Raw genomic sequence first — 12,822 nt, forward strand, 5'->3', positions numbered from 1 at the left:
TGCGACTACATTGTCCAATCTTCATTGTATGATTCTTGAAAGCATCAATGTCAGTGAATGTCCTGTCATTACTTTTTAAATCATTCATTAATACAGATTGATGGCCCTGCATAAATGCTGTGGCTTTGAACTGTAAGTGTGTAATGAACATGAGAAAGAGGGATTACCCGGATGTGTAAAAGTTATTACTGTTGTGGAAACCGTCCCTTTGTACTTCAACATCTACAACTTTCTTCCTTTCCATTGACTGCAGCTGAACTTGGTGTATTCAGAATCAGAATTGTCCAAGGAATTCAGTCGTGGACAAGTTGTAGAATTCAGGTACGTTCTTGACTTTTCCCACCCAATGCTCGTAACGTTAAAGTTATGACAGGTTTTCATAGAATCATGATATCATCTTTACAGCTTAATTTGTTCAGGTCACTGCCTGATCACAACGTATCTGGTTCTTCAACAGACAGGTGATGACAGCACAGAAACTGGTCCTTCGGCCCAACTTATCCATGCCGACCCATTAGCCTGAGTTTGGCCCATATGATGCTTGACCTTTCCCATCTGTGTATCTGTCCAAATACCCTTTAAACATTGTCATTGTATCTACCTCATAGCTTCCTCTCTCATCCCATATACACCCACCCTCTGCACGAAGAAATTGCCCCTCAGATCTCTTTCATATCTCTCACCAAAAACTTATGCTTTCTGGTTTTAGACTCCCTGACTGGTGGAAAAAACTGTGACCATTCACCTTATCTAGTCTGTGGAATTCTCTGCCTCAGAGGGCGGTGGAGGCCGGTCCTCTGGAAGCTTTCATGAGAGAGCTAGATAGGGCTCTTAAAAATAGCGGAGTCAGGGGAAATGGGGAGAAGGCAGGAACGGGGTACTGATTGGGGATGATCAGCCATGATCACATTGAATGGCGGTGCAGGCTCGAAGGGCCAAATGGCCTACTCCTACACCTATTGTGTATTGTCTATTGTCTATGACCCTCACGATTATAGTCACCCCTCAGTCTCGTACGACCTATGGCCTCTGGTTCTTGAATCAAGGGAAGAGGAAGGAAAGATATGTCCTGTGGGATCAAATCACAGATGGTGGAGCTAATGGAGGAAGCAGTGTCACAAGTTATATGAGTAGAATTAGGCCATTCGGCCCATCAAGTCTACTCCGCCTTTCATTCATGCCTGATCTCTGCCTCCGAACCCCATATTCCTGCCTTCACCCCATAACCCTTGACACCCATTCTAATTTGACCATCTCTGCCTTAAAAATATCCATTGATTTGGTCTCCACAGCCGTCTATGGCAATGAATTCCACAGATTAACTACCCTCTGACTATAGAAGTTCCACCTCACCTCCTTTCTAAAAGACCACCCTAGAATTCTATGAAATCTGGTCCTAGACTCTCCCACCAGTGGAAATGTCTATCTATGCCTTTCATTATTCCGTAAGTTTCAATGAGGTCCCACCTCAACATTCTAAACTCCAGCGAGTACAAGCCCAGTGCTGTCAAATGCTCGTCATATGTTAACCCACTCATTCCTGGGATCATTCTTGCAAACAAGAGTCATAGAGTGATACAGCGTGGAAACAGGCCCTTCGGCCCAACACTGGCCAAAATGCCCCATCTACACCAGTCCCACCTGCCCACGTTTGACCCCATATTCCTATCCATGTATCTGTCCAAATGTTAATTAAACATCGTGATAGTACTTGCCTCAACTACCTCCTCCGGCACCTCGTTCCATACACCCACCAACCTCTGTGTGGAAAAAGTTGTCCTTCAGGTTCCGATTCATCTTCCCCCCCCCCCCTCACCCTCAGGGAGGTGATGCTGTCAATTGAGCTGCTCCATGACTCTATAAGATGCATTGAGCACCTGAGTTATAGGTAGAGGTTGGGGCAAGCTAGGACATTATTCCTTGGAGTGCAGAAGGCTGAGGATCTTAGAGAGGTGTATAAGATCATAAGGGCTGTACATAAATAGTAAATGCAGTCTTTTTCCCGAAAGAAAGGGGAATCAAGAACCAGAGGACAATAGACAATAGGTGCATGAGTAGGCCATTCGGCCCTTCAAGCCAGCACCGACATTCAATGTGATCATGGTTTAAGGTGAGAGGGGCAAGATTTAATTGGAACCTGAGGGGTACCGCTTTCACACAGAGGGTGGTGGGTGTATGGAATGAGCTGCTGGAGAAGGTAGTTGAGGCAGGGACTAGGGCAACATGTAAAAGACTCTTGGACAGTTGTGCAAGGGCTGTGTGACTCGATGATTGTGAGTGGAGCAGGGAAAGGGAGGAGCCAGACGTGGAGCGTGTGAGGAACTATAGGATGTGACATCACTTTGCTACTTTCTCCGACAGCTTTGGGAGCGTGAAGGTTGAGCTGGTCCTGGAGTTCGGGGGCAACGGCAGCATCCCAGCCTCACTGATGGATGCAGTGGAGTTGGCAATCCAGCAACGCCTGACGCAAGTGAACATGTCCACCCAGACCGGCTCACTCAACCACTTGCTCATCGACATCAACTCCATCCAGTTCACCGGTACGCTGCACAATAATGGTCCCCAGCTCAGTGCTACTTGTTACAGCATCCAGAGTTAAGCAACACCTGCAGATATGGGACAAACCAGGCTGGTGGGACTAGTGTAGTTGGGGCTTGTTTGTCAGCTGGAGAGCTGGAGGTGAAGAGCTAGAGGTGAGAAAAGACCAGGACCAATCTGGGCCGGCGACAGAGGGAGAGATAGATCAGCCATGATTGAATGGAAGAGTTGACCTGATGGGCTGACTGGCCATGATTGGATGGTGAAGTAGACTTGATGGGCTGACTGGCCAAATTCTGCTCCTATGTCTTGTGGTCGTAACAGATTTCACAATGTGCATTGTTTTGTCTTCTCCACATCGCCTGCAGCCTCAGTTGCTATTTCTTCTATGTCTCATGACCCTATGAAGGTTGCTGGTGATGAGGATGCCTGGTAACTTGAAGCCATCGACCATCTCTTCATTCAGCACCTGTGTTGATGAGGACAGGTTGAGTTCACCTCCCACACCCTCTCCTCACTTCATTCGGTCAATAACCAATTATTTAGCTTTGCTGACATTAGGGTCCAGGTGGATGTTCTGACACATGACACACCACAAGGTCAAGGTTCAATTCCCTGTATTCTGTCTCATCGTTGTTGTTGACCCCATGGTATCATCGGCAAACTTAAGGATGTAGTTGGTGCTGCACTTGGCCACAGAGTCGTGGCCACCCAGCGCATGGAACAGGTACTGAACACACAACCCTGAGGGGTAGCAGTGTGGAGGGGCAGGGTGGAGAAAATGTTGTGACCAATTCTAACTGACTGAGGTCTGTAGGTCAGGAGGTCCAAGAGGTAATCCCCAAGGTGCAGGAGTTTAGAGAAGAGCTGATTGGTAATCTAGATGGGGTGAAAGCAGAGACTGCTGCGGTATATTTAGAGTAAGTATCTCAGCACAGATGACAATGACAAACCTAGTATTGTCATTCAGCAGCTGCCAATGTCCATATTGTTGACCTGCCTCGTCAACATTGACCTTTTTCATCTTCATTCATTTCAGAAATCAGCAAGTCACAAGCAGAGTTTCTTTTGAAAAAAGGTAAGCCATTTATCTGGAACATTTTAATGTTGATTAGTTTCTATCTATTTGTTTTCAGTTTTGAGCAGTGCAACACAGGGGTAAGCCTCCTCTGCCTGCAGGTGATCTATATCCCTCCATTCCCTGCGTTTCCGTGTGTCTATCCAAACACTACTATGGTAGCTGCTTCCACCACCACCCCTGGCAGCGTTCCAGACACCCACCACCCTCTGTAAAACCTAGAACATAGAACAGTACATCACAGGAATATGCCCCACATGCCTGTGCTGAACATGTTGGCCAATTCTTATATGCCTGCAGATAATCCATCTCTCACCAGTCCCTGCATATCCAGTTACTTACTGGAAGGTGTCTTATACACCACTACCGTATCTGCCTCCACCACCACCCTCAGCTGTGTGTTCTACGCACCCATCACCCTCTGTGTGAAATACCTGGCTTGAACATGGTTAGGGAAGGTTCTGATGGATATGGGTCAAACACAAGTAGGTACAACGGCATGGGCAGGTTTGGTCAGAATGGCCTGTTCCAGAGTTGTATGACTCTATGACTCCATGTCCTTGGAATGCTGCCCCTCACCTTCAAGCTATGCCCTCTACAATATCTGCCCTCTAAGATCTGACTGCCAACCCTATCTATCATTTCTTCCTCTCTGTAATGTATCTGCTTCTGTCAGCCCCCCCCCCCCCCCTTAACCTCCAGCAATCCACAGGAAACAATTCAAATCTGTCCAACCTCTCCCTTTAGCTAATGCCCTCTAATCCAGGCCTCATTCTGGTAAATCTCTTCTGCCCCCTCACCAAAGCCTTCACATCCTTCCTGTAATGGGGCGACCAGAACTGCAGGCAATACTCCAAATGTGGCCCGACCAAAGTCCTATAGAGTTGCATTATGACGATCTTATTAAACTCCATGTGGCCAACATCCACCACCCTACCCTCATCCTTCACATCTTCAAGTAATTAGGCAATGACCTGCTGTGGACAAAACCATGCTGCCTAGTGTGGTTCTCTCATTAACCTATTCTCATCCAAATGGGAGTAAATCTCACCCAAACAATCCTCACCAATCGTTTCCCTACCTCTGACGTGAGGCTCGCTCGTCTGCAGTCCCTGCATTCTCTCTACTTCCCTTCTTAAACAAAGGAACATTAGCTACACTCCAGTGCTCTGGGACCTTGTCTGTGGCTACAGAAGATGCAAAGATCTTCATCTGGGCTCCCATAATCTCATCCCTGTCTTCCTCAATAACATGAGACAGATCCCATCAGGTCCTAGGGATTTATCCACCTTCAGGCTCTTCAAGATCCCCAGTGCCTCCTCCATCTTCATCTCACAGTGCCCTTACATATTAGTGATCTCCACACTGATCTCACTGTTCTCCTTGGTGAAAACAGATGCACAGTACTAGTTTAGTATCTCGCCCACAACCCTTATGGTGAGATGTTGTGCATCGACCAGTAATCCCCGCACATTTACACTATCCTACACACTAGGGACAATTTTACATCCATACATTTATACCAAGTCAATTAACCTACAAACCTGTGAAGTGTGGGAGGAAACCGAAAATCTCAGAACAAATCCACGCAGGTCAGGGGGAGAATGTACAAACTCCGTACTGAACAGCATCCGTAGTCAGGATCGAACCGGGTCTTTGACGCTGTGAGGCAGCAACTCTACCGCTGCACCATCGTGCCACCATTTCTTGTTGATTCAACAGGGTTCCATTTTAACCATTGGATCCATTAAATGCAGTAAATAGCCACTAGAGGGCAGTGGTGGACGTTGTTAGCTCATTGAGTAACTGGAATAGTGAGAGTGGATGTGGAGAAGATGTCTCCACTAGTGGGAGAGTCTGGGACTGAGGTCACCGCCTCAGAATAAAACGATGTGGGTTTAGGAACGAGATGAGGAGGAATTTCTTTTGTCAGAGGGTGGTGAATCTGTGGAATTCTTTGCCACAGAAGGCTGTAGAGGCCAAGTCAATGGATATATTTCAGACAGGGATAGATAGATTCTTGATTAGTACGGGTGTCAGGGGTTATGGGGAGAATGGGGTTGAGAGGGAAAGATAGATCAGCCATGATTAAATGACAGAGTGGACTTGATGGGCCGAATGGCCTAATTCTGCTCGTATAACATGAACTTATGAACTTTAAAGCATCCCACTAACAAAACCATTATCTTGCTTAAGTTAGTGGACAGTGAATATAATCTTCTATTCACAGCTGCTTAGAATGAAATGGTAGATGAGTGGTTTTATGAAAATAAATGAATGTGCCCATGGCTAATTGTGAATATATGACAATAGACAATAGGTGCAGGAGTAGGTGCTGCACCTTCGAGCCAGCACCGCCATTCAATGTGATCATGGCTGATCATCCACAATCAGTACCCCGTTCCTGCCTTCTCCCCATATCCCCTGACTCCGCTATCTTTAAGAGCCCTATCTAGCTCTCTCTTGAAAGCATCCAGAGAACCCGCCTCCACCGTCCTCTGAAGCAGAGAATTCCACAGACTCACCACTCTCTGTGTGAAAAAGTGTTTCCTCGTCTCCGTTCCAAATGGTTTACTCCTTATTCTTAAACTGTGGCCCCTGGTTCTGGATGCCACCAACATCGGGAACATGTTTCCTGCCTCTAGCGTGTCCAAGCCCTTAACAATCTTATATGTTTCATTGAGATCTCCTCTCACCCTTCTAAACTCCAGAGTGTACAAGCCCAGCAGCTCCATTCTCTCAGCCAATGACAGTCCCGCCATCCCGGGAATTAACCTTGTAAACCTACGCTGCACTCCCTCAATAGCAAGAATGTCCTTCCTCAAATTAGGGGACCAAAACTGCACACAATACTCCAGGTGTGGTCTCACTAGGGCTCTGTACAACTGCTGAAGGACCTCTTTGCTCCTATATTCGATTTCGCTTGTTATAAAGACCAACATGCCATTCGCTTTCATCACTGCCTGCTGTACCTGCATGCTTACTTTCATAGACTGATGTACAAGGACCCCCTGATCCCGTTGTACTTCCCCTTTTCCCAACTTGACGCCATTTAGATAGATGCCATTTGCTACTAAAGTGGATAAAGTCACATTTAACTGCATTAAACTTCATCTGCTATGCATCTGCCCACTCCCCCAACCTGTCCAAGTCACCCTGCATTCTCATAGCATCCTCCTCACAGTTCACACTGCCACCCAGCTTTGTGTCATCTGCAAACTTGCCAATGTTACTTTGAATCTCTTCATCCAAATCATTGATATATATTGTAAATAGCTGCGGTCCCAGCACCGAGCCTTGCGGTACTCCACTAGTCACAGCCTGCCATTCTGAAAGGGACCCGTTAATCCCTACTCTTTGTTTCCTGTCTGCCAACCACTTCTCTATCTGAAGAAGGGTTTTGGCCCGAAACGTTGCCTATTTCCTTCGCTCCATAGATACTGCTGCACCCGCTGAGTTTCTCCAGCATTTTTGTGTAACTGGGATTTTCGAGCATCTGCAGTTCCTTCTTAAACACTTCTCTATCCATGTCAGCCCTCTATCCCCAATACCATGTGCCCTAATTTTGCCCACTAATCTCCTATGTGGGACCTTATCAAATGCTTTCTGAAAGTCCAGGTACACTACATCCACTGGCTCTCCCTTGTCCATTTTCCTAGTTACATCTTCAAAGTTGCATCTGTCAGGTACAACTTGGTGGGCATAGCTTTAAGGTGAGAGGGGCAAAGTTTGAAGCAGATGTGCGGGGTAAGTGTTTTACACAGAGGGTGGTGGGTGCCTGGAACACGCTGCCGGGGTGGTGGTGGAGGCTGATGTATAGTGGTGTTTAAGAGGTTTTTGGACAGGCACATTAATAGGCACATGGATATGTAGGGAATGGAGGGATATGGATCATGTGCAGGAAGATAAGAGTTGGTCTTGACTGTGTTTGGCACAGACATTGTGGGTCGAATGGCCTGTTCTTGTTCTGTGCTGTTCTATGGAACTGCAGAAAGGATGGATGGGGAATAGCCTTGGGAGGCCAGATTAGCTTAATGCTGAGAAGCAACATCACTGGGCTTCAGCCATGACCAACACATGTGTTGATTATCATGTTCTGGGTTGTGCTATTTGGGTGGCACAGTGGTGCTACAGGTAGAACTGTTGTCTCTCAGTTCTACAGAGCCAGGTTCGATCCTGACCTCGGGTGCTGTCTATGTGGAGTTTGCACGTTCTCCATGTGTTCACGTGAGTTTCCTCCGGTTGCTCCGGTTTCCTCCCACATCCCAAAGACATGCGGGTTTGTAGGTTAATTGGCCCTCAGTAAATTGGGATAACATAGAACTAGTGTGAACGGGTGATTGATGGTCAGCATGGACTGGATGGGCCGAAGGGTCTGTTTCCGTGCTGTATCTCTAAACTGTACTAAACTAAACTGAAAGATGGTAAAAATAGATTTAATAGGAACCAGAGGGGCAACTGTTTTACACAAAGGCTGGTGGGTGTATATATGAGGAGGTAGTTGAGGCATTTAAAAAACATTTGGACAGGTACATGGACAGGACAGGTTTAGATGGATATGGACCTAACACAAGCCGGTGGGACAGGTGTAGATGGGGCATGTTGGTCGGCATGGACAGGTTGGGCTGAAGGGCCTGTTTTCACATTGACGACTCTGTGCCTCTGTGAATTTCAATGTTCATAACGTTTCGTTGTTTTAAAGCTCTCAGTCCGAGTTGTTCTAAAATTGATTATTTATTCAGATTTTGTGACATATGTGTGAATATAGTTAAAAGTAAGGAAAGAAAAATGCAATGTCTGGTGTGATGTTTGATCTGGAGTAACTGTGGTGGATGGTAAAGAGTTCACATCAACCTGATGTTGCTAACGCACGACCTGTAATATTGGCTCATATGGTTTTGGGTCCAATGAGGGTTGAGCAGATTGAATACATTGCTGTGGAGACCACGACAGGTTACTCATGAAACACGTGGTCCTGAGTGGTCATTTGTCATTTCACCATGGTCATTGAATCACCTGGGGCATTCAAAGACCCCACCCCACTCCATCCCTCCCACCCCACTATGATAGTGGTGTTTTAGAGATAGATAGGCACATGGACTAGAGTGATGTGGATCATGTCCAGGCAGAGTTCATCTTGGCATCATGTTTGGCACAAACATTGTGGGCCGAATGGCCTGTTCCTGTTACTGCTCTAACTTCTATGGTCGATGGCTGAGGCAGATACAATAACAACATGTAAAACACATTCAGACAGATACATGGATAAGAAAGGTTTAGATGGATATGGGCCAATGACAGGCAAATGGGACTAGTGTAGATGGAACCACTTGGTCGGCATGAAGGGCCTGTATCTGTGCTGTAAGACTCTAATGCTCTTGTTTTGGAATGAATGTACTTGACTATGACTATATTTTGCAGGCTGTGGCATTAAAGGTCCAACTTCCAGTAGGATTGTTGGTGGGACCAACGCAGAAAATGGCGAGTGGCCGTGGCAGGTTAGCCTGCAGATCGGGAGACACGTTTGCGGTGCCTCCATCATCTCCGACCGATGGCTCATCTCTGCCGCCCACTGCTTTAGAATGTAATTTCACTCATGTCTTCGTTCAGATCTCCATTCACAGCACCAGCGCAAAACCCCCAACTTGGTGTAGGTCACACTTTGGGCGCTAGAGATTTTCATGGAAGTTTACTCATGCAACTCCTAAACTTCATGCTCACCAGACATAGGAGCAGAATTAGGCCATTTGAGGCTTTGTTAGAAATTGGCAAGTATGAGTTTGTGGGAATTACAGAGACATGGCTGCTAGAGGGCCAGGGCTGGGAACTGAATATTCAAGGTCATATAGACAGGTGGGCAGAGGGGGTGGGGTAGCTCTGTTGGTGAGGAATGAAATTCAGTCCCTTGCAAGGGGTGACATTGAGACAGAAGATGTGGCGTCAGTATGGATAGAACTGAGGAATTGTAAGGGTAAAAAGACCCTAATGGGACTTATCTAAAGGCCCCCAACAGTAGCCCCCAAACTCTAGACAAGCTGGCACCATTCTGCAGCTTGTCCCATTTCTGCAGAAGGCACATTTAAATTGACCAAATGACCTAGCAGCCCAGAACCCTTTCCTCAATGTTAGTGTCCTGGCAACTACAATTTGGCCAGAATTAACAACTACAGGAGCAAAGATGTCCTTCTGCAGTTGTACAGGGCCCCAGTGAGACCACACCTGCAATATTGCGTGCAGTTTTGGTCTCAAAATTTGAGGAAGGACATTCTTGGTATTGAGGTTGGCGGGATTGTCATATGTTGATAGAATGGAGCGGCTGGGCTTGTATAATTTGGAATTTAGGATGAGAGGGGATCGTATTGAAACATATAAGATTATTAAGGGTTTGGACATGCTAGAAGCAGGAAACAGAATCTGGGGCCACAGTTCAAGAATAAGGGGTAAGCCATTTAGAACGGAGATGAGGAAAAGCTACTTCACCCAGAGAGTTGTGAATCTGTGGAATTCTCTGCCTCAGAGGGTGGTGGAGGCCAATTCTCTGGATGCTTTCAAGAGAGAGTTAGATAGAGCTCTAGGGGCTAGTGGAATCAAGGATATGGGGAGAAGGCAGGCACGGGTTACTGATTGTGGATGATCAGCCATGATCACAATGAATGGCGGTGCTGGCTCGAAGGGCCGAATGGCCTCCTCCTGCACCTATTGTCTATTGTCTGTTCCTGTTCTGTTTTGTTCTATGTTCTATGTCCATCTGATGAGCATTCACACTCGTATAACTTGTCCTGCAAGCCTCATGTACTCCACTCCATTCCCTCCACAGATGCTTCCTGACCAGTTGAGACCCTCCAGCACTTTGTATTTTTCTGAAGATTCCAGCCCCTGCAGTTCCTTGTGCCTCTACTCCCGTCCTTGCCGTCCCTTGCCATTCTCAGCATCCTTCCATCCATCCTGCTTGTAGCTGTGTGAGTGCCACTTCAGAGTCATAGAGTGATCCAGCGGCATATATACCACATCTGCACTAGTCCCACCTGCCTGCGTTTGGTCCATATCCCTCTAAACCTGTCCAATCCATGTACCTATAACTGTTTCTTAAACATTGAGATAGTCCCAGCCTAAACTACCTCCTCCGGCAGCTCGTTCCATGCACCCACCACCCTTTGTGTGAAAACGTTACCCCACAGATTCCTATTAAATCTTTTCCCCTTCACCTTAAACCTATGTCCTCTGGTCCTCGTTTCCCCTACTCTGGGCAAGAGACTCTGTGCATCTACTCGATCTATTCCTCTCATAATTTTATACACCTCTATAAGATCACCCCTCATCCTCCTGCGCTCCAAGGAAATTGAGACCCAGCCTACTCAACCTCTCCCTATAGCTCAGGCCCTCAAGTCCAGGCAACATCCTTGTAAATCTTCTCTATACCTTTTCCTGCTTGACAACATCTTTCCTATAGCACGATGCTCAGGACTGAATTATTTGTCCTTCTTTATTTGAAGATATAACGAAACAACCCTCTGGCAAGTGTACATGGGATCGGTGGAAGTGGGGACAGGCACCAGACGAGACATCAGACAGATCATCGTCCACCCCAAATACGCATTGAACGCCACTTTCGACTATGATGTTGCAGTCCTGGAACTGTCCAGCCCACTCAACCTCTCCAGTGTCATCTACCCGATCTGCCTCCCGTCCAGTCAGCAAGTGTTCCCCAGCGGCCAGCAGTGCTACATCACAGGATGGGGATCTCTCGCTTACCAAGGTACGGACTACTGTGGATGAATTGAGTACATAGCGACCACTCGACAACTAAACGTCGCAGAGTAGCAGAGACAGAATTTATTTAAGAATAAGGGGTAAGCCATTAAGAACGGAGATGAGGAAACACATTTTCTCACAGAGAGTTGTGAGTCTGTGGAATTCTCTGCCTCAGAGGGCGATGGAGGCAAGTTCTCTGGATGCTTTCAAGAGGGAGCTAGATAGGGCTCTTAAAGATTGTGGAGTCAGGGGATATGGGGAGAAGGCAGGAACGGGGCACTGATTGGGGATGATCAGCCATGATCATATTGAATGGCGGTGCTAGCTCGAAGGGCTGAATGGCCTACTTCTTCGTCTACTGTCTATTGAATAGGCAGCATCCCCACCAAGCTCACCCAAATCACCACCTATCCAGACAAAAGAAGAATTTAGAAATTGGGAGAGAGTTTAGTTTAGTTTAGAGATACAGCACAGAGATTAGGGAAACAGGCCCTTCGGCCCACCGAGTCTGCACCGACCAGTGATCCCCACACACAACACAATTCTACACACACTAGCAACAATCTTTTAACAATTATTTTTACCAAAGTCAATCAACCTTCAAACCTGGATGTCTTTGGAATGTGGGAGGAAACCATAGCACCCGGAGAAAACCCACGTGGTCACGGGGAGAACGTGCAAACTCCGTACAGACAGCACCTGTAGTCAGGATGGAACGCAGGTCACTGGTGCTGAGAGGCAGCAACTCTACCGCTGCACCACCGTGATGCCCTGTTCTCCACAGATGCTGCCTGACCCGCTGAGTTACTCCAGCACTCTGTGAAACGTCACCTATCCATGTTCTCCACAGATGCTGCCTGACCCGCTGAGTTACTCCAGCATTCTGTGAAACGTCACCTATGCATGTTCTCCACAGATGCTGCCTGACCCGCTGAGTTACTCCAGCACTCTATGAAACGTCACCTATCCATGTTCTCCACAGATGCTGCCTGACCCACTGAGTTACTTCAGCACTCTGTGTATAACACAGGTAATACCTTTATCCAATGTACTGCTGCACCTCAGTGATGTGACGGCTTTAGTGTTTACATTGTTTTTTCCAGGATCCCTTCCCTACATCCTACAAGAAGCAGAAGTGTCGGTTATTGATGACCAAACGTGCAGGAATATCTACAGATCCCATATCACTCCGAGAATGCTGTGTGCTGGCGTATTAACGGGAGGAGTAGGTTCATGTCAGGTACCCTTACCATTTTATTCACATTAACCGAGTAAAAATGATGTAGATTCTGTGTTCATTAATAGCAGCAATGAGTGACTTCAGCAAGTAGCTTTAGTTTAGAGATACAACTTGGAAACAGGCCCTTCGGCCCACTGAGTATGTGCCTGCATGGATTTTCTCCGGGTGCTCCGGTTTCCTCCCACATTCCAAAGATATGCAGGTTTGTACGTTA

At 46.9% G+C, this 12,822-nt stretch overlaps 1 protein-coding gene across 1 annotated transcript in view; it reads left to right on the forward strand.

The window, feature by feature from the left end:
- Window positions 1-248: 248 nt before the first annotated feature.
- The window catches only part of LOC116971610 (transmembrane protease serine 9-like), an 865,719-nt gene continuing 853,145 nt past the window's right edge, over window positions 249-12,822 (forward strand). The window contains exons 1-3 of the mRNA XM_033018846.1: window positions 249-321; window positions 2,362-2,540; window positions 3,578-3,616. Coding sequence (XP_032874737.1) covers window positions 2,429-2,540; window positions 3,578-3,616 — 151 coding nt within the window. The 5' untranslated portion in view covers window positions 249-321; window positions 2,362-2,428. The remainder of the gene's footprint in view (window positions 322-2,361; window positions 2,541-3,577; window positions 3,617-12,822) is intronic.

The sequence above is a fragment of the Amblyraja radiata genome, chromosome 3 (assembly GCF_010909765.2).
Source record: "Amblyraja radiata isolate CabotCenter1 chromosome 3, sAmbRad1.1.pri, whole genome shotgun sequence".
NCBI lineage: Eukaryota > Metazoa > Chordata > Chondrichthyes > Rajiformes > Rajidae > Amblyraja > Amblyraja radiata.